A 23,755-nucleotide genomic window follows, 5' to 3' on the forward strand; every position below is an offset into this window, starting at 1 on the left:
TTGTATGCATCATGTGATTGGATAACATTACAGATGAGACTAGCTGGTGATGACCTTCACGGCGCTACCTTTTTAACCTTGGGCTCTACATTATCATTATTCAACATTTTCTTATTAATTATTAATTAATTTATTTTACCTTATTTTCATTTCGCTTAATTATTTCAATGAGTTGCTTGGCAAAGGTGAACAATAGGTCACCGAACAATGTTTTTCCATGGGAAGCCCACTTCGAAGTGCATAACAAACGGTCTTCTTCTCCTCTTTTTTATTTTAATTCTTAGTCTCTTCGAGAAAGAGTTTGTTTGGTAACGAACGATTATTAATTGAAAAATTACTCGCAATCTAATCATTTCAAAAGGCACAGGCAACTGAAATAATTAATGCCACATTTTAATCTAAACACATTTCCTCATAGATCGAAATATTGTGAATTTGTCATCACAGATATCTAAGTATCATGTACAACTCTTTTAATATTTTATTTGCACGACGCAAGCTTAGTAAGATTGAAATACACTATACATGTGAACTCAAACGTAACTAGAACCAAAAAGATGTTACACACAATTTCGCAATGGCTTATGCGAAGCGGTAGTTTATTTTTTCTTTCAAAATTAGCTAGTATTGAATTTGGCCAAGTGGGTAAATCTTCTCATTTTTCGGTGTGACTACATCAATTCACTCTTAGTTGCGGTGATCGATAATTTTATTCAGCATATGTACAATTCTTAATTTAATAACCTACACGCAAAGTTGAAGCTATAGAGCGGCGGAAGTTTGAACTTGCAATTATAATAATTTGACTTCAGATTGGAATATTTTCTTCATCTACAACTACTACCCGAGTATGTGATATTATGTATAACTTATGTGAAGAAAAATGCACAATTCCCTATATAATAGAGTATAGGATTAAGTTGCCGATGCCTTCAAAAATTTTGAATATTCACATCCTACGATAATTATGTGACAACAAATCCGTAACAGATATAAATGGAGCAATTTTGGAACATAACGTAGCACTCGTTAGCTTTGAACACGAATTTTATACAGAACGTAATTAGCAAATTTCTTTTTATACGCGTTCAGGCTACGTTTAAAAGTAAACGTCCTTCAGTTGCATAGTGGCAGACTTAAATTGCTACGCGAATTAGCAAGTGATACAATTGGCCATTTTTAGGTGCCTGAATCAATTGTATCAATCGTCACTGAATGTGACCATAACTGGGATGCAAAAAAACCCACAAATAAATACCAGAGCCGACATGTTGGACGATTTAATTTTCGGAAGAGGTAATCTTTTCAGAAAAAAAAAAATTACTATTCATTCATCGTTCTTGGAATCATCGCTTTGCATCACGTAGTTGTTAAAAATATCTACCTTACACTGAAAATTACGGGGAAAGAATGCTGGACATCTTGATGGAAGAACGGGATTAAAAACCTTCACGGAATTATAAATACCATTGAAAACGGCAACTGTAAGTTATTATCCATTCTACCGACGATATCCCAATAACGTAGCCTCTAAAACGCGTAATAAAGCTTTTAATTACGAACTGTGATCATATTTCTCTATTATAAACGTTTATATTATTTAAGCTTCTATTCATAGATTGGCTTATCATATTAGATGGTTACCGTAGAAACGGTATTAATTGGCGCACTAATCGATCCCTGTCTTAAATGATACCACCACTCTTCCCTGCATAATACTCCGTACCATTTGCTAATTTTATAAACAATGACCATAGTTAAAGTTGCCAACTTGGGAGAGTACATATACCAGCTCCTTGCCGTCAGGGTAGCTGAGCATCGAAATCGTTGGGCGATTCGTCCCTTGATATTATGCTCAGAGTTTAGCTTTTGCTTATTTTCATTATGCTTGTTATCGTTTTCTTCGGTTGGGGTTCTGAGCCGTCAAACAATCATGCGGCACATACGGAGTACGAAAGACAGCAGGGAAAACCATGACGAACGAGCCATTGAACTGCGAGACAATAAAATCCGCATGACTACCAACAACGTTCCAAATTGCACCGCTCTGTGCAACCAGTATAATCTGCAAAAAAAAAAATAAAACGGAACTTTGTAATTGTCATGAACAAAGAGCATCGAAGATAAAGCATATTTTTGAAGCTCCTTTACATTGCAATTACTTTCGAGTGTTTCAGAATGTTTGAACTTGAACAATCAAGAATGCGGTACTGGCGTAATAGTATTCGAAAGAGTCCGGAAAAATTTTCGGTTCAAAGTATGATCAGTACGAGCCTCTTAAAGGGGTTCCAACTTACTTTGTAATATACGAACGAGCAGCGGGTAAAGTTTCCGGGCTCTCTTTTAGAATGAAATGTCGAATCCCCAATATGTACTGTTCGAGGTAAGCTGGCCAATCGATTTGGCTAACGTCAAACATAAACGTTTGCTTATCTTCAGGGCTAAGCTGTTGTCCTAATCTCCTGACATTGTCATCCCTGAAATTCCATTGCTGAGTGGTAAAGTACTCCAAGCACTGAGCAGCCTTGCCCAATTTGGCTTGAACTCTGACCATTATTGGCCTGGAGCCTCTGAGCCGTGCCAGAAAATCCAAAATATGAGCAGGCAGTGTATGCTGCAAGGTATTGCACACAGAGTTGATAACAACGGAACGTCGGCAACAGCCATCTGGATACCAAACAGCATCGTTAACAGGGTGTAATCTGCTGTACTTGAACGACAAATCAACAAACTCTTTCCACGTTATAGGGTTTTGTTGTCCTGTACAGCAATTATACACTGTGATACTATCGGAACGATGTGTTGCAGTCTTCCAAGCGGCGCAGATCATCAGATTTATTACTATGTCGACGGGTACGAAATCTGCGACCTTGTTTCCATGGCAGAGCATAGTTCTATCGATAGAAAGGAATAGTATTATATTAGGAGATTCATAAAGTTCCTTAATTCTTACTCCTACGTTGCTATCAAAAGTGAATACTCGTAATGTATTTAATAATTTCGAAGTATCAGCATTTTATCAATATTCAATACGTTAAAAACTGAAATAATACATATACATGAGGTATAACTACCAGCAGAAAATGGAAATACTTTTAAAATAATGTATTACAGGTATTTCCAATTGGTAATCTGTAGTCTAATTTTAATGAAAAATTATATTCCTTAAATCATCATTACCTGAAGAAACCTTTTCCTGCTGCAGCAATAATTCCAGTTGGGCCGTTCCAATTGTCAACCCATCCTGCCACTGGCTCTTTAAACGAGGATAAAACGATAGAAGGTCTGACAATGGCAACTGGCAACGCACCACTTTCTCGAAGCAACATTCTTTCCGCTAAAGCTTTGGTGAACGTGTATGTATTTGGACGTCCGGCTATGAGTCGAGGTGTTAACTCTTCCACCAATTTATCGTCCATCCACTCTGTGCAGGCTATCACTTGTTCTGGTTCCTGAGGCGTCGCATAAATCTCCTCCCCAACATCCGTTCGATCGCAGTTGCAGTATGCTGTTGATACGTGAATGACTGCCTACAGACAGAGAGGAAATACAGGTGAATTGCCGTAAAGGTAAGAGTTTACAAATTGACATTCTTTTGTCTTCAAGTACAATTAAACCTTTCCTTGTAAGAATGAAATTGTTCATTGAATTATTTAGTTTTAATGTATCAGATTATTTTTTCACGTTGAAATATTTCATATAATGTGAATTAAGGATAAAATGTGCTTCACTTACAAGAATTGATTTTTGTCAACTCGCTGGATTTATACGGAAATTGGGAAACCTTCGTACGTTACAAAAATTTGTAGGTGGCTAAGGCAATGAACGTGTCTAGATAATTAGCATTAGCATAGTAATGTGATATGCAAATTATCGCATTTTCATAATACTTATTGCCACCTTCTGACAACAAATGTGAAAACTAAACTTCAATAGACCCTGTACTTTGATATTCACCTATCATTGAAAAGGTTTTGACCTGACTCAAGTCAGTATTCATTTGAATAATAAATTTTATGCTAATGTGAGATTGGTTTGTCAATACAAATTTATATACTCAATCAAGGGAAAGCTGATTGTCGGTATAAATTAGCACGTTCGTGATTCGCCACCTTGAGACTATGTTAATTTCGTATTAAAGACACGGGTTGTCTGTACGCCAACTCAGGTTCAGCAAGTAACGATGGGGGGGAAGTAAAGTTCATTGACACAGGGTGGAAAGTAGTTTTTACCGAAATTACAATCAAACTTTTAATATGAATCCATTGAATATCGATAAGACTTTCTATGATTGTAATTACCTCTAGGTTTTGCATGCGGTGACAAAGTTGAATAAGACGTTTAGTTCCGAGCATGTTGATGGTTACAGACAGCTTCAGAGCCTCGTCAAATTTAACCGTTGCAGCTGAGTGAAAAACCACAGATACAAAGCGAATCAGAGTTGCCTGATCGCTCTCCGAGATGCCGAGTTCTGGTTCTGTCACATCTCCAGCTACTGGTATAATTTTAAATAATTCGTGTGGACAGTCTCGCCGAAGTTTCTCAAACAACTGCAAAAATATAAACAAAATATTATATTACAAGAATGGAGTGAAACAGAGATACCAAAAAAAAACATTTAGGTCCCTGCTATATTGCCCCTGAAATTTTTCATTGCATTGTGAAACTTACCGGACCGTTAAGAAGTTCCTGCAGCCTTTGCTGAACGTCTTGTCCTTTCTTGGGCCTCATAAGCAAATAAATATTTTTAATACCGGGACAGGAGCGGAGGAGTTTTTCTACTAATACTTTTCCCATAAAGCCAGTACCCCCTGTAATGAATATCGATCTGTCCCGGTAGAAATCCTTTACGGAAGTGTATTCGCCACCCGCCATTGTGGCCATTTCCTTGATTGACTAGATTATACGTGGTAAGAAAGCGATATTTGTAGATGGAAGAGGCCTATCTTATCAGATAGTGCGTTCGATTGAAGACTCAAATGCGAAGACAGTTACTACACGACGTTGAAATATTAGCTTCGGTATTACTCTTCCTGGTGCTCGGTGTTCCTGTTGAAACTTGCCTCATTTCGCGTTAGTGAAGATTTTTCTCCTGAAACAAAAATCAAAGAAACATTTATAGGCATGTAAACTGAAACAGATAAATTTTTAGTAGACATTAAAAACATATTGTTTATAACAGCTCTAAAATTATTTGTACAGTCGACAGTGTGGAGTGTTTAGTCAACATTTAGAAAGCTGTAGGAAAACGAAATGAAATCAACAATGGGTCGTATTTTCCAGTATTCTAATGGTTAAAAGTGAATTCAGGGGATCTTCCAGTTCTTTCTTACTCCCATTTTATAACGGGATTCCGCGTTGATCTTCACTTTGCTACCGGAATACTAATCTAGACATATTCGTTCTTACTCGTCGTTCATCTAACTTGGAAAGATGACGATACAGGAAATGATCTAGATCTAAATTCCAGCTATTTGATTGCTGACGAACAGTAGTGACAATTACGAGAGAATATAAATTGTCGAAATCCTCACTTTATAGCGTTGATAGCGTATCTTGGAATAGCAAAGATGCTTCAAGTTTGGGTGATAAATCTAACTGTGTACAGTCAAATTATTAGTGCGATATTAGAAGTGGTTATTTTTGACGATTGTTGATAAAAGTAGAAGAATTGTTATCACAGCCATCCCTGACTCAGAACGAATGGGCCGCACCGTCTAAAGCAAAAGTTATATTCTTGTTCACTATCATTGTCACAAATAACGTCGCTGGATATTTTTTAAACGGTTTTACGGTTTTCTTCTCATTTGCTACCTTTTAATTTACAATCAGACGGTGGCCCTATTCATCCTTAAGAGGATGCTGTAATCAGTCCTTGCCGACTGTGTTAAGTGTCTTCTATTTTGGTTATTATTGTCAGAGGCCTAACAGGCACATCCTACATGCAAATCTGAACAAAAATAAACTAACACATTTTGGATTTAGAACATTTTGGTTCCGATAATCGACAAAATAGAAGGCATTTAACGCAGTCGGTAGCATCACCTTGAGCTCACGATCAGCTGGGCGAGTTGTACAATCAATCAGGTGTGCATGTTTATGCGTGGGTGTTTACATATGTCAACTGTCGTAAATATTCGTCGATCGGAGGGAAACAGGAATAAATCGTCCCTCGAAATGTTGATGTTACGAGTGAATGAATCAAGCGGATTACGGCGGATGCGTTACACCTGCCGAAAGCCATAAAAAAATAAACAAAACCTGGAGGAAAAACGCGTTTGAAACGTGAATGATTACAGAATGTGGGAAGCATGATTAGGTAAACCGATTAAGTACCAACTCATCACGAGTATAAAGCACCTGTGCTTAGTCGATCTTCCGTTTCTACTCTTTGTCTCTTTAATTATTTTTTTCTTTATTGTTTCTTTCTGTTTTCGCATATTGTTAACTATGAATGTATGTGCGTTGTCATGAACCTACCTACTTTCGCCTGGCTCTCTTTATAAATTATATGTATATATTTTCTACACGCGACTTGGTACGTTATGCGTGACGCGAATCCACGCCACGCAGGTTTCAATTCTGAAACTAGCTGTAAGTATGTACGTACGAACGATGCATTTTAAATACGTTCTCACTTCATTATACGTAAATATACCGTGTGCGTGCACACACAATGCATGTAACATATCAATAATGCAACTTCCGGTGTCTTCAACGCTGTGACATAAATAAATAACGTCGTTGGTGACGGATTAAAAATATTTGCTTCTTTTCGAAAGTACTACAATTATACACATATTAAAAAGCTAATTGGGTAGCGGTGATTTCGGCTTTACCGAGTATATTCCACACTTTGTCAATATCAAAATGCAATAACAAAATTGTTTCGACGTAACGAGTAGTTAAATTCTTTCTCTTATAAAAAAAGAAAAATCGGCTCAATTGAAATATAAATTTCGTTACAAAGCGTGGTCGACAAACATATACTTAAAAATATTCCCAAAGATCAGAAAGTGATGCGTTTCTTAAGGCAAGTGCGTGTGTAACATAGGCATGTTACATCGTAATATGAGTATGTGTATGTAGTATACGTTGTGCAAGTAGGCATAACGGAACATCCAAAACATAGAATAAATAAATGAGTTGGTCACCCAACCCACTCCGCGGTATAATACACATACACATGAATACGCATCAGCATATAACGATATGTGTATACGTACGGAAGGGTAGCAGAGAGCAAAAAAGAGATAGCAACAATTTGGGGCGGCAGGGGGGGGGGGGGGGGAGGAGAGAAAGACACGAGGCACACGAAGTACAATAGCCAAGAAGAATCGATATCTCAATTGAGGGATGCTGTAGCTGTTCGCGAGGCGTACCTTGCAGCAAAGTCTACAACTCTACAGGCTCTCGCCTACACTTATTGTTAGGTTAGATTCGGCGCGTCTCGTAGAACGGCCGATTGCATCCAAAGGGGATGGTAAAATCGGTGAACAGGGAAAGCGGACCAAGAGGTGTAGAAAAAAAAAAACCAAAAAACCACCGGCATCGAAGGTACTTGAAAAGTGTAAAAAGACAAACAAAAACCAGAAAGCAAATGAAATTAACAAAAAATGAAAAATAAAACTTTGACTTTTTTCTCTCTCACATTATAGATATACACACAACCGATGGATTTGTATTTATACATATATATATATACATAGGTGGTCAGGGTCAATGTAGCTCCTCCAATTCGAATGGAGATCATCGGGGTAGGGGGGCAACGGAGAATGGGAGATAATTCTAGGTCACCGTCCTTCCCTGGCGGTCGCGGAGGTATCGAAGCAGGAGGATCGACCCCATTCCTCCGGGAGAACCCGTTATGCGAGCAGCGGCGACTCCGTTGCGGCTTAAACCGCAAGCGGAAAGGGGCCGAGGGAGGGGATTTACTGGCTGACGAAGTGTACGCGGTGAATAGAACCGTGAACGGTGGACGTCGAGTGGCCGGTGCATCGCGTCGCGACGCGCTGCATCCTCCGCGGCGTTTGACGCCGGCTTTTCCGCATCCAGATTATGTATTATAATAGAAGCGTATGGATGGACGTACACACTACGCCATCGAGCGCAATATACTATTACAGTACATGTATAATTGTATATGTATGCATGCATGCATGTACATCGACACGAATCCCTCCGTTGGGTATTTAAAATTATATACACATTCTCGACTGTGAAGCCAACTTCGAAACTGTTGTTTCCTGTCGTCTTTTTGCCAGGTGTCATTTTTCATTATATGTATGGACGTATGTATAATAGATATTATGTATCTCGCTATTTCTCGGATTTAAACGGTCACGGCCACGGGCCTCGTCACGTTTATGTATGCATGTACATATGCCTGTCGATATACATACACGTACTATATTTATTTAAATACTGTGCACGTGTGCGAAATACATTGTTGTCTTCTTCTTTCACGGTTGCACTGTATTCAATTTGTGTATTTACACATATACGCGTTATAAATTATTCAAATAATCCGGTGTTTGAATGAAAATATTTTACAAACTGTACATTCTTATAAGCGGAGAAAGAAAGCAGAAATAATTGGGTCATATCTTTCACAAGATATAAAAAAAAAAATAAAAATACTAGATCAAAAAAAATGCAGTGAAACAAATGCAGCAGTTTGAAAACTGCGACGATATTACGTCTCAGCAATGCTAAGATACGAGTACATTGCATTACAAAATCAGTGTGAAATTCGATTCCTTGAACCATCCGCAGTTGTCTTTTTTTTATGTAAATGAAAAAATACGACAGTTTGAGATTGAACACCGCATCCGGAACAATGCTCGGAATTCCGGACTGAGTAGCGGTGAAAGGATAATTTGTCCGGAATATACCCAGCAGTAGGGAAATATCGTATAAGTATGGGTTCTTCACGGGAGTGCATATCATGGAATTACAGAGATAGACTGCGCGGAACTTTAAAATATGAGAGGAAATTTCACGCTTCTTTGTATGGAAATTTATGAAGAAATTAAAAAAGATTCAAGTCGTTCCTCTGAAAAATATTTTAAAAAGGAGCCCCAAAGCCCGGACGAACAATTTTGTGATTAATATTTTCGTGTTTCAGATCTTTTATACCATATCTAAATAAACTATGTTTAATCAACGTAATTTTTTCCAATTTATCTATTGTTATCTTCATTTGTTGGTTTCTTTTACTAGACGAACGTTTATCGTAAAAATTCATTTATTGCATTTCCCGAAGTCTAAAAAACATGTTTAGTGGTAGAAAACAACAGATTTTTTATCCATACCCCCCCCCCTCCCCCCTCCCCATCCCGCCGCCAATTTTCAACTTGTCCTGTATTGACTTTTACCATTTATCGTAATCCTAATTCTATTACACGATACTTCTGATACCCTGACTGCTTATGTTTATACATACTATTTACCTATAATAGGTATATATATATACGGAGCGTGAGAGTTACGAAAGTTGTTGGTTTTGTGGTCTCGTTTCTCCTTATATTTTTTTTTTTTTAATTCGTTGTCTTTTACTTATAGCCTCAAACTGGTTCCTCACGCAGTCAGCAGCTGTATCCAGCTGACTAAAATCACGGACATGTACTATTCGGTTTGGGAAGTCACAACAGAGGAAATAGGTTACCGGGTAGAACTTTTTGAACTTTAAGGCTGGTCCTTGATACGGTCATTGTCGAAATTCCTTAGTTCCATGTGCTGGACTATCTTGAAATAAATTCGAAAAAATATATGCAAAATACTGCGGGGCTCCTGTATGACGGTTTTAAATTCTGCTCAAAAGCCTCAAAATTTTCTCATTTGAATGACATTCAAGATTTTTACCACTTTGCGGTCAAATTTTTCTTCCTATCGATATGTCGCATCGAGTAGTCTAAAAGGTGACAAATTTCTCACGGATATAATCGTGCATAAGGTAGATTCGATAAAAAAAAATTTGGAGATTTTGAGGGATAGAAAATAACTGCGAAGTGCTAAAAGTCCTGTGTTATTCGAATGGGAAATTTTTACGGAATTTGAAAAAATTTATTGCGAGATATTTTTCATCATGAAAGTAAGAAAATTTCAGAATGATCGTATTTAAAAGGTTAGTGTTCAAATTACTATACTCTTCAACTATGAAGATTGATTGAAAAAAAATTACATACGTGTAATACTAGAATTACAAAGAAAAGTTTAGATATTCGATCGATTTCACGACAACGATGGCTCATTTTACTCATAAGACTATATTTCTTAATAACTCATTGAAACAGATTTGTGTTCATCACGTCGACATCGTTAAATATTTCATTTTCCAACATTGCACCGATATCGATTGTGATCAATAAATAATAATCATATTGGACCAATCAATGAAAAAGATGAAAATCCATTTCACTCATCTCGTCAAGACCAGTATGTGGAATTTAAAAATGAGTCAAATCGAACTAATCCGTCAGATTTGCAATCATTTACTCGAAGCGATTTGAAATAAAGGATACATCGATACCTATTCGGCTCCTCTTTATTCCAATTTAAAACAAAAACATCTTCGTGGCCCAGAATGATGAAAAATTTGATGAATACTCAACGGACGACTATTTGATAGTAAAATTATTAAAAACTATCGACTTTCAACTCCTCACGGGCTATCCTTATATACGTACCCGTAACGACGCTCCCTTCTGGTTGCCGCATAGCCTGCGTCGACGTAAGGGGAGTTTTATTTAAAACCTTACACTGTAGCAGCACCCACCACCCTCTACTTACAAGTATAATATATAAGTATATTATTGTTCCAATATAGAATGTGTACCACACCGACGGTCGTTCACGTCGAAATACCGACGTCCCGACGCGGCGTCGTAAGAAAAGGTAAGGAAAGGTAAGGAAAGGAGCAGAGTGGAAAGGAGTTAAGGAAAGGGAACCTTAGCTGTAACGCGTGGATGCGTGCACGACGAGTAGTTGCCTGAGCGACCGACCAGTTCACCTGAAGATGTTCTCACCGTTTCTTCTTCTTCTTGTTACCTGGTCTTTCTTTTTTTTCTACGTCTGTGTGTGTGTTTTTTGGTCTCTTTTTTTCACACAGAAGAGATGCCTCATTCCGAAAATATTTCGGTCTTACTATATTACTTAGTCATATTTTTAACCGTGATGTTAGGCACTTTTACCCGAACGCATCCGGCCACGTCAGAGGGTAATATATAGGTCAAGAGGATTTTCTTCCGTATTATCTGAATTACAGGTGGCATAGTATCGTGATGTCTGTAGCCTAGGAATGCAGTATAATAATCATACTCTACATTGGGTGTAGCTTATACGTATATTTTAACGGAATATAAAGATAGCCAGGAGGAATGAATCGTACATAGGTCTATATATGTTATATACACGTATTACATGTATGCACATTTGATTAGATTAAGCTTTGAGCTGGCAAAGAGGGATAAGATTCTGAGATTAGGAATTAAATTACGTTAAGTCGAACTGCAAGCTGGGTCTATGTGTAATACGCAAGTCATATTTGATCGCAACAGTATTGAGCTATAAATTTTAAACGATAATTTCCGACTGTCCGAAGGTGTTTTTTCTCTCTTGTATTTTTTTAACCTCTTCAAAACCTGCCAAATCGTTTATTCCATCGTAATATCGTGTCCGTTTACATATAATCGCGGCACACGTGTCTCTTATCGTATTTATGTAATTCCTAATTCGCGGAGACTGCATGCGTTAAGGATCTTTGTATGATAAATGATCGATCGTTATGACGCACGATTACGTATACTTGTAAGCTGGTCACTTTGGGGCGGGGTTGAAATTCCTTAAACTTAAAGTAAAGAAATCAAATTTTGACGAAACATCAAAGTTTCGAATGCACGGAAAATCGACGCTCAAATTTTCGAAAGGACGAAATCCCGAAGGGCGTAAGTCCGACAACTTAAAGTTCCGAAAGTGCGAAAATGGGAAAATTTCAAAATCTAAAACATCGAAATTCCGAATGATCGAATATTTTCACGTCTGCGAATTTCCGGCTTCTTGAAATTTCGTCACTTTGATCTTTGTCTGTTTTGGATTTTCGATATTTTTACGTTCGAAATCCTGGTCATTCTGATTTTCGGTTTTTTCTGTTTTTTTTTTACACCCACTCGTCGAGTAATCTACGCTTTGTGAGTGTATTTTAATTTTCGGACTTGTAGAAACGAACTGTTAGGTATTGGCACTTGTAGAAACGAACTCGTAGAAACGATACTCTTTCCTTGGAAAATGTTTAATGAATAGGCAATAGCGTTTTCACATGAATAAACAATCGTCGCAATGTCAGGGAGCATGATTACATGTAATGTTATTTGTGCACCTGCATTACATTGTAATTATATGCCGATTACTGAATGCAATAACATTTTTTTTTATTTTTTGGCCGCGGCAGTGCAAATGTCAAGGATGGAAATGAAAAGCCGTAAAACAAATATAACTTTCCGCTGTCCGAGTACTTTATACATTATAAGGTTCTCGATGATAACGAGTTGTTATCCATGTGCTGATACACACAGCTGTGGAAAATGATTTGTGCAAATGTTAAACTCACGCGTTCTTTTTATTTTTTTTTTTCATCTTAACCAATTTACAACCCGTCTACAAACTGTATCATCAATTCTCTTCTATAAGTGATATGTGAAGCGTTAAGCAATATATTCAATACGGAATTACGATTAGTTAAATATACATAATATATATATGTATATTTGTATATATATATATGTAAATATGTTGTTTTTTTTTCAAATAAATAAATGTCAATTTTGCACATTATGTAATTGAGATGGAACGAAATTTACGTTCAGTGTCAAATGAATAATTTGAAACTCGCGGTGTAAAGTATCAATTCTATGTTATTCAAGTTGAGGCATTAGATTTCAACACAGAGTTTTTTCGTACCAACAGAATAACACTATACGCTAATTGCTGTTATACTATAGACTCCACTTCAGGAGTAGCTACATTTATTTCTATGTCAAATGTACCGCTAGTGTGCTAGATAAAAACGGAAACAGACAAACAAGACAAGAAAAAACGAAACAAAAAATAAACATTGTACGCAGAATATATAACGACCAGAGTCACACGTGTATAATAATAAGAGTTACAGGAGTGAGAAATTATCTACCGGTCTTCACTGCAAAATAGTGGGGGTAAAAATTTCGAGTTGCTCTATTGACAAAAACCTGAGACAGTTGGAAGTTGTGCAAGTCAATGTCCTCTTAGAATTTATACATTGCGATAACTCGGGAGTGATTTGCACGATTAGCAGTTGTGTTTCGAACTTTGCGATGAAGAGGAGGCGGGAAAAACAAGAATGAATCTATCCTATAACGTAGGTATGAGGTGACGATTTTGTAATATAATGTAATCGCACTGCGGTTGTACGGACCTACTAACTGAACTTTGTGCAAAATGAGAAACCCGGGTTTTCCAGAGGGTGCATTTAACCCTAGAATGGCAGCCATATTTTTATTTTTTTTTACCTATTATGGTAACCTGGGGTGATAGAAGACCCCAATTTTGAAAAATTCATGTCTCCGGTAAAATTTCAGGAAAAGGGTTCAACTTGGACTCATTCTTTTCGTTTTTTAACGCAGAATCACGTGAGCTTACGGCAATTTTCCTTCAAGTCCGAGGGAAAAAGAGCGCGAGATTTAAACACGCCTGGGATGGTTTTTCACCCCAGGTTACCATTCTAGGGTTAAAAATGATGGGAAGACGATTATTCAAAATTTCAGAAATTTCCACATCGTTCAAGGACTGTCTGGTTTTCCTCTACATGCAGCATCACATAGGTGTGGGATTACTACGGCATTTAATCGACTATCATTTGATCATTCTCGTTTAGTAATCTCGGGAGATCTGACAGGCAGACTTACACCCTGATATCAGTGATAGATTCTAATTGAAAATTAATCTCTATGTTATAATCACTAAAAAAAATTTTTTTTTTCACACCGTTCTGCATACGTTCATCATATTGTTATTAGCATTATTGTTTTTTTGAAATAATTTTATTAGAATTTAGACCTGGTGTCTGTCAGACGTTCGATTCACGCCCAATCTGCAGGAATCGGAATAACTAGTTGAATTTGTAACAGGTTGTCCAGTTATTTGTGAAAACGTAATTCCCTAAGAATTCCAGGTTTTCCAGACAAAAATTATTATTTATCCAGTTTGTTCTCATGTAACAAGTAATAAATGAAAAATACAATTCATACGAACAAGAATATTCTATATTTGACTAGAGCACAGCTCATTGTCAAGCGGATTTGTAAGAATTCGCTAGCACGTACAATTTTTAAGAAATCTGGTCTTGGTTCGTGACCATTGCCTGAAAGTTGAAAGAAACAATTTTTATGAACCTAGGATGAAAATTAGTATATTCCAGATCCGACATGAAATTCCCTGAGATTTCCAGGTTTTTTCCAGGGGATATATTCCCTGATTTCACAATTTCCATGAATACTGGACACCCTGTATAAATACATATAGGAGGATTGGAATCCGGATAAAAATTAAAAACGAATAAGTCGAAGTGAGCGATTAAGAATTTTTTCAGTAAACGGTATCGATGTAATCATTTGTACATATCATACGCGAGGAGATAATACGTGTAGTTGCTAAGCGTTTCATTATGTGTTAAGAGACAATAAAGAACAAAAAATTATTCAAACTTTGCACACGTCAGTTTCCTTTGTGTATTTTCTTTACGCATTCGTTTCAGTCGGTCTATTTTCTATAATAAATCGTTTTCATTTTTTTTTAAGCCCGCAACTTTTTAGAGTATAGAAAAAAAAATTTACCGCCTTTATCTTCACGCTGCTCCTTTTTTATCTTCAACTTCCGCACCGCGTTCGTTTGCCTGATACATTTACTGATGGTGAAACAATGCGTCTAACTTAATCTCTATTTTCATATCTAGCTTACAAAAAACTCGCGCCCGGATTCGTGAGACAGAAAAAACTGGTAAAAGTTTGCAATATTTTTTCTAACATAGAAAAAATCGAATTCTGCTGAAAGAAAATAAAAAATCCGCTCTCGCATACATCCTCTTTCGAAATAATCTTCACACTTTTTTTTTATCCTGCCAAAACGTGTTTCCTAGGTGATTTCAATCTTTTTTTCTTAATCCAACGTTTTATGCGATGGCAAATGTGTGACGCGTTCTACTTACTAATGATGGTGCAAAAAAATCGCTATCCACAGCCAAATGAACTGACAATTTCACACACAAGTATATTATCATTATTGTGCAGATAATGAAGGCCCCGAGTAAAATTAACGAGCTGCAATCGCTGTATCTGGAAAACGCTGTACTCATATGATATAAATAATTATGAAATGAATATCGGCAGCAATAATCGGAAGCCTCGTTAATACTTTGTATTTATATGACTGAGTGTACGACATTTGTTATCATCGGAAATGATTATCGCACACTCAGTCACTGAACGGTAAATCGTACTTGTCACCATTGATAACTTGTCCGTTAAAACGCGTGAATGCGAAGTTTCCATGCAAAATTCTTTGAATTTTTACAATAAACGTGAAAAATTCCTGCGCTGATAAATAATACGATTGAAAATTTGGGACTAAAAGAAAAAAAGAAAAAAAAAAACTGTTTAATTTATTATCGTTGATAAATAATATCTTGAAAAGAGATGAAGAATAAAAATGAAGGGAAGCATGGGGGGGTAGTAAGATTAATTTTAGAATGAGAGAAAAAGAGTAGAACACTTTTTCCGGCAAAGACACTAAATAAAAGAGAAAGGAAAATCCAATTCATTTTGACACCTAGTACTTCCGCCACATATTATATACATATGTCTACACATATATAAGTTTAAGAGAAACTATAAGTAAGGATGACTAAGTAAGGATGACCTAAAACACGCGTGGATATTATATATACACACACATATATACATGTATATATACAGGTAGATATATATTTGTTGTCTATAGTTTAGCACCGTACTACCTAACAATTTTACCCAGATTTAAAAATTGACATAACGCTACACGTGGATGGTATCTATGTTATATGTAATGCAGCATAGAATAGTGATCTCGAACACGTGATATTTGACAATCGCGTCTGAAACGAGCGGCTAATACGACGTTGGATAAGAAAATAAAGAAAGTTGGCCCCTGGTGGCTGCCGGTGCCGCCGCACGTAAAAAGAAGAACCCACTTTATCCTCGGATATCCCGTTCTTCGCCGTTCCTACAATCTGGAAACTCATACAACAACTGTGCATCGTGATCTCATTCTCTTCTTTTAACTACATATAAATATTACCATGATTATTATTATTATTATTGTTGTTGTTGTTGTTGTTGTTGTTGTTGTTGTCATACATCGTGCAACAAGGTTGAGAGAATAGTCACGCATATAGCTGTAAGATTCTCGATTTTATGGTTAACAAAAAAAAAAAAAAGAAAGAAAAGTAATAACATAAAATGCGGAAGTCTAACGAAAAGGAGATTAAGAGATCAGATTCGATTGGTATTAAATTCACCGGTTGATTATTGCCTTATTTCATTAAATTATACGTACGTGTATATACATATATCGACTGAAAGTAGGGTATTTTTTGCATGCCTGTATATATATATATATATATATATATATATATATATATATATATATATATATATATATAACAAGCGCTCTCTTTTCCACCGTTATACGTGAATTATTTCTTCATATTTAGAAATTTAAGGCGAGTGTGCCCCAGTTAAGGATAATTTCGCTTTCTTATATTTTCTTAATTCCTTTTATTAAAATCGTTTGGAGAATATAAGAAAACGAAATGATCCTTAACCGGGGCACACTCGCCTTAAATTTCTAAATATGAAGAAATAATTTACGTATAACGGTGGAAAAGAGAGCGATTGTTATACACTATAAATTATTTTGGCGAATCGAGAGACGACGCGTGACGGACGTTGATATTCGCGCACGTTGACGACAATGAGACACGCGACGATTCGCGCAATTTATTGTTAGTCTTTGAAAGCCGGAAGCTGTAGGCGGCGTTCTGTGCGTGCGATATAGAAGCATGGAACAAACTGACGCGTCTGTCAGACGAACTGAGTTAATACCAGATCGAGTCGCTAATTACGCTTTTAATTTTCAACGTTCCAAGCACGAAATCCTCAAGTTTAACAAAGTGAAGACATTCAACAATATTCAAGCTAATATCGCGGATAATTTTATTAGTTTATTAATAAAAATGTACTCGTTACGTAAACGTAATAATTATATGATAATGCATGATGAATTGAATATCCCCTCCCCCCACCGCCCCGGGCTTTCGGGAATTTCTGCACTTTCGAATTGCACCGTGTGTCGATGGAATGATTTTTTTTTGCAAAAACCGATATCGTTTCGATTTTGCATTACAGGTACATACACTGTATTTAAGAGAGTTAATGTCCTTCTTCTTGGTTTTTTTTTTTTTTCAATTATTATTGATTCTTTTCAAACTATCATAGATTTCGTTGACTCATTTGTCGGGATTAACTTTCCGCACGTTATCGTCAAGTAAGCCTGTCGATTCACTCACGCCTTAACTCATTCATCGCGTGATGATGAATGAACGATGGCAAATATTCGCATGTTGAAAAAAAAAAAAAAAAAAAAAATACAGCACGATGTTTGAATTCACTGACGGATGTACACGTGGGATAGAGAAATGTAGAAAAGAATGGGAAAATGCGGCTTACCTGCATATCCGGTGCACAGGTGTCAACATACAATGTATAACATATTTGATATCAAGTAATCCACGATTGAAACAGAAAACTGCAGATCATACTATACAGAACGATCCTGTATAATGTAACGAGTATTCAAGGTTCGGACAACTTTTTTTACTGTAAAAATCGCTAAAGTCGATCGATACTATCTTACGTGTATCAAGATAACGAAGAGCCGGCCACGAAACGAACTGAGCTTACGCTGGGCCCACCGCGGGTCTTATATATCACGAAAGACATCCCGGTGATGTGTTCTTTCTCGGCCATCGGCTCCCCCCCTCTGAAACCTCCCCCACCCTCACACTCATCATCCCGTCGCCCCGACGCGACGGTCGTTTCCTCCGCATGGCAATCGTGATACTGGACATCGAGAGACGAGGGTACATTTCCTGGGTATAGGCCGGTGAATCTGTCATTCAGAAATTAGAGGTGTTTTACATTTTATAACTTAATTTTCGGGACGGTATGATTTTTTAAAGGGGTGTGTGAGGGGCTTATGGTCTAGATTTGAGGGGTTCCCCGAGTGCCAGTCTTTACTTGTGGTAATCAAAACTGGCAATTTTTTTTCAAAACTGAGGGGTTATTTGCCACAGAAAAATCACTATCTTAAAATTTTTTATGTATAGGAGTAGCGCGAAAAATTATAAGAAAAAGAATCAAATACAAGAAAGCTCTAGTGAAAACACAACTTTTTGTTTCCGGTGTGATTACAATAACTTCCTTATTTCTCTGAAGACAGAGAACTCGGAATTTAAAAATGTACTTTAAACTGACGTAAAAGTTGTCCGATAACTCGCCAGTTGTGTCACAAGATTAAGTATAATATAACTTTCGAGCGAGTAGTAAATAACAAACTGCAACTTTGACCTTCGGATATACTTTCCAGACAAAGATCTTCATTTCAAAGTTGCAAGTTTCTAAAAACTAAACTGAATTCTCACGAATTGCGGCCTGAAAAGTTACCAAAACACTTTACTCGATCGGCATGTGATACTTTAAACTTTTCGATTCGTCACCACGATAATACCGAATTGTACAGATGCAATTTCTACTCTGACGTGTAAACCATCATGTAATTATAAATCTTAATTTCGAATTAATCGTCGGAGAATCTTTTTTTACGCAATTTTCGGTATTAGTAAGCAGGATAAAAAGTTCCTCATATTATACACGAGAAAATTTAATCCCATTCACGCGTTTATCATTATTCGTTCTGTGAATCATCCTCTTTCATTTCGTCAAGTCGAATATTCCGTGCAGGAAGAATCAAAATCGGGGAAATTTGAAAAAAAAAAATAAAACCACCGCGAACGATAATGCACTTTGATGAATATTTTTTACTTTCTGTAGCTTCCGGCTCTCGCTTCAATCAACGCCCTTATCTCAGCTCGCAGAAACTCTTTTGTGCAATTTGTATGATGTAAGGAAAGAAGTTTGCAGATGAGACGTGCAGATTCCGTTTTTGCATGTATATATATATATATATTTTAATTAACCATTGTTGATGAAAATCAGTACTGAAAACGAAATAGGAACATTAACGTTATGCAATACTCCCGTTTCGGTAACAAAAACTGTTATCCAAATTTCTCCGTGACGATTAATCTTTCAGATAAGATGAATGATTAATTGAACCACGATACGAAAAAAATTAACTATCACATATCTATATTAAATAAATAAAATATATTTCAATATTTGTTAGCAACTTCTAAATATTTTCCTACCTCCTCCAGCTTTTCCGACAATTTTTTTTTTTTTTTTTTTTTTTTTTTTTTTTAATATTTGTCACAAATTTTTCGAGTAGCAAATAAAAAAAAGTTAAAAAATGGGTCACCCTGATATAATATATATTATCGTTATGTCGGAACTGTATAGGTTCAGTCAGTGGTGCAGGTATAATAATCCGTGCCTCAATGGCGAGATAGATCGATATTCGTTATTACAACCGGAGCTAAGAGCCAAAAAGTTTGCTGCTGGAGCTGGAGCTAGGCGATTTTGAACGGCTTAGGGATCCCGACTCGGCTGGTGCTGTGGTCTAGATACCGCTTACCTACATCTCGGTCCCATTAAACGGAATTAGGGATTACTTGGTGAAACCCTCTCACAGCTCCATATCGCTAGGATCTATACATCCGTCGATCTATAACCCCAATTTCTCCCTACATTTACTCGCTAAAAAACTACTTTATATTTTCGAGGCTTTTGTTTTACGCAAATTCTTCTCAAAGACGCGTATGAAAATGCAGCATGGATGTCACGAGACCAGAACGCTTGAATAACATTGAACTTTGATCAATATAAAGAGAATTATTTCTACAGATTCACAATCAGCAATCACAAAGTTCAGGCTTTATAAATGAATTTATTATAGCTTATCGCACGAGTATCAGCAACCGAGTGCAAGAATTAGGCGAAGCAATTTTCTAGAAATTAACGCAGTTTTCATAAAATTCGGTCTCAAACGAATATCGAATCGACTCCTTGATAAATGGAATCTTTTCGTCAGAGCTATAGCATATTTGCGTTTAGTTGAGAAATTATGATTTGCAATTAATCCTGATGACTGCCGTTCAAGTGGAGTGAGTTTTAAAAAACCTGAGCCTCCCGTAACGTCAATGACTTTCGGTCGTTGGTCTAAATAAACATCAGGAATGACGTCGAGTCCCCTTGGAGATTCGAATGTAATATATATATATATATATATATATATATATATAATATGTGTATTCTTGCATAACCGTAAAAGGCCTGAGTCAAGACATTGGTAGTAATATTCCCTAAGTTATTAATAGAACTCAGACTTTCCCCGCGATTTACAATCAGATAATAACGCGTTATCTTGTGCGGCTGCAGCATGCGAACTCCTGGATCACGCTTTTCCGTTCGATAGTTCACGTGGGAGGAAAAGAAAAGGAAACTGCGTGCGCGTATTGCGAAACAGCATGTGTATGTAATCACGTGTAATGGTGATGTAGGTAATGATCAGAAATATGAGATATAAAGGAAGTGACGAACCGCAGTTTCAAGTCATCAGGTTAAGGTTCGCAATGCTATTGCATGAATTACGCATCGTTGATGAAGCTCGTTACGTATTTCGCAACTTTGGCATTGTCTGAAATCCGCCAAGCCGGTTTAATACGGCATTAATAAACTCATGTTTCGCAAATTCTACCATTTCCACAAAGTTATTCCGAGGGTGTGAAAAATGTCCGATTAATTTAAAACTCAACGTTTATTTGCGTTGTAAATTAACTCGACTTCGTATTAAACTAACTCGAGTCGCACGATTTTAATTCGCCTCTCGGTATCGAGCCGAAGCCGTCAAGGCGTTAAACTGCGTTACACAGACGCGGCTAACAGGTGAGCCAAGACTGCAGTCGCGATTATGCGACAAAGCTGCATATGTGCAGGTATCCCAATGCACGCGGTGCAGCGCGATGCGCTTCCTAGGCTTCCCCGCAAACTTTCTTCGCCTTCTTTCTCCTCCTTTTTTCTCTTCTTATTCGCATGGCACTTGCCTAGCAGCACACAGGGCGACTAGTGCGCTAATATAATTATTTATCTCTTCTACCGCGACACGCGCGCTGTCGCCTCGGGACCGCAGCTTCCCGCCACAGTGATTACGACATGAGAACAATGCATATAAGGTATAAGGTTTAAGGTTTAAGTGAGGCGAGCATCGGCACGATTTAATCTGAAGCAGCGTCATTAAACGGAGGAGGAAAGTCGGCCGGTAAGAGATTACTCATGCTACACGTGTGCCGGTATGAACGAACCGCAATCACTTCCGGCGGAAAGTGGAGGACGATTATACACGTGTGACGGTAGTACCTGGCACCGCGCTTTACTTCAACCACTATGCGGTATACTCAGAGAATAGCGCATGCAGGAATGGAGGAAGAAAATATAAAAGACGCAAGAAGAACCTAATTCTGACGGTGCAGGTGAGGGAGATAAATGGTAATGTATACGAGCTAACACAGTCTTTCGGTTGAATGGTCCTAAAACGTTATTCAAGTTTCATTATAACAACTCTAGATTGATGAATTAGTTCAGACGAGGTTAATTGTGTGAACGTGGTCAAGTGAGTTCTTGGACAACGAGTATGACACAGTATTATAGGTGTTAAGGTTGAGATTATACGAATAGAAATTTTTCGGAAGTCTCTGCAGTGGGATAAAACAACAGTCACTGAGTTGGCACCGTTTATTGGAATGCCTCGGCGTCTAGGAATATCGCGTGCGTGAAACGCGAAAGAGAGAAAGAGGGAGAGAGAGAGAGAGAGAGAGAGAGAGAGAGAGAGAGAGAGAGAGAGAGAGAGAGAGAGAGAGAGAGAGAAAGAGAGAGAAATAGAGAGAAATATAGATTCATTGGGAAATCGTTGCGTCGATGTTTTACACGGTGGTTGGATCATTGTCGTCACGCAGTTACGTGTATAATCTCTTATTAAATGGCGATAAGAACCTAATGACAGAAAAGAAAAGAAAAAAAAAAAAAGAAGCACGATCGAACGACGAAGAAGTTCCACCGTGAAGGCGCCGGGGTAGCAGGGTGGGAAGGGGATAGAAAAAGAGAAAAAGGTAGTGGATGTACGTTAGGGACGTTTTGACGTGGTTTTAAATTCCAACAGGGGTGTACCAACGAAGGGCACTTCCGGGGCGGGCAGGTGGAGTGATGTAATTATTGAAGTCCGAGGAGCAGAGGCCGCAGCGAAAGGGGGATGGGATCGTCCGCAGTGGGCGGTGGTGCACCGCTAGCAGACAACTCGAGGCCGCGAGTTCCATGTCGCCGCACCAAGTTGCGAATGCCACCCTCGGCGCCGCGGGGTTGTAAAAAATAGGGATTTGACGGGGGTCGGAGGGCGGATTCGAGCGGCTGAATCTAACGATAATAGAACGAACGGGTGTATTGTTAGAAAAGCGGAGAGTTTCTGGGAGAGGAGACGAGGCGGTCGCGTAGGCGCGGCTCACCCTCCGAAACTTCGAACGTAAATGAATCTACGCACGTACCTAGTCCGCAAAACGCCGATTCCTGGCCGCACGGGCCCTCTTTCACCTCGAGCCAACCCCGGCCGAACACCTTTAACACAGAATCGAGGATTTCACGCTCTCTCTCGGCTTTACCTCGGGTCCCCGTCGCACGCCAACCGAGTCCGCCATCTTGGGACAACTGCGAAATCAACACGCACCCTGGCGGCGCGGCGCCACGATCAATTTTCAACCTACCGTCCTCGTCGATCCGTCGACGACGGATTCCGCGGTGCTAAACCGCGGAAAGGCCTGCGCTGCAATGCCTAACTCCACCACCCTCTTCGCCCTCCCCCCGGATCGTTGCACGCAAGCTCTCTATGACTCTCTAGTCTCTACCCTCCGGCCAAGGACTACGGCGATACCTAGAGGGGGTGCTGCACTTGCCACTGGCGCCAAATTCTGCCTCAAGTACTCCACTTCAAACTGCGGGGAGAGGGTCGATTCTACAGAAATCACTTTTACAGAGCGAATGTTCTACAGACTTCGTTTATTGAATCAAAACGTACGAAATTGACGACTAAATGTATGCTTTTTATGAAGAATTTTATTCTATAAAAAAATACTCTGCAGAAAAATATTCTGTAGAACGATTTTCACGTAATATAAGTCATGTGGGATAATTTCTGATGTGAATTTCAAGTTCCCGCCTGTAGAAAACTATTCTGTAGAAAAATATTCATGTAGAAACGAGTCTGTTGAACTGATTTCTATAGAATCGAACCTTACTCAAACCGCGTTACACGGTCGAAGGATATTCGTTCGTTTTTTTATTTTTACATCGCGATAGGTTAACTTTCGCAGTCAGTCACCGCCAATTCGGCGCCACCCAAGATTTTCGTCTGTTTCTCGCAGGCTGGCCATCTCCTTTTTAATTTTAAACTGTGAAAGGCCGTA

General features: G+C 38.1%; 1 protein-coding gene across 3 annotated transcripts; it reads right to left on the minus strand.

Annotated features, from left to right (window-relative positions):
* Positions 1 to 262: 262 nt before the first annotated feature.
* On the minus strand, positions 263 to 23,092 carry LOC124409599 (putative fatty acyl-CoA reductase CG5065). Of its 3 annotated transcripts, none has more exons than XM_046887316.1 (6): positions 22,911 to 23,092; positions 4,672 to 5,092; positions 4,302 to 4,550; positions 3,181 to 3,530; positions 2,298 to 2,894; positions 263 to 2,065 (listed from the first exon to the last, which is right to left on the minus strand). In XM_046887316.1, the coding sequence occupies exons 2-6, from the start codon at positions 4,882 to 4,884 to the stop codon at positions 1,924 to 1,926; spliced, it is 1,551 nt and encodes a 516-aa protein (XP_046743272.1). In that variant the 5' UTR covers positions 4,885 to 5,092; positions 22,911 to 23,092; the 3' UTR covers positions 263 to 1,923. The 3 variants fall into 3 exon arrangements, with proteins under 3 accessions (XP_046743272.1, XP_046743270.1, XP_046743271.1); XM_046887314.1 differs by having other exon boundaries at positions 22,841 to 23,092; XM_046887315.1 differs by lacking the exon at positions 22,911 to 23,092 and adding an exon at positions 17,796 to 17,940.
* Between the last annotated feature and the right edge of the window lie 663 nt (positions 23,093 to 23,755).

Source organism: Diprion similis, chromosome 8 (genome assembly GCF_021155765.1).
Source record: "Diprion similis isolate iyDipSimi1 chromosome 8, iyDipSimi1.1, whole genome shotgun sequence".
Lineage (NCBI taxonomy): Eukaryota > Metazoa > Arthropoda > Insecta > Hymenoptera > Diprionidae > Diprion > Diprion similis.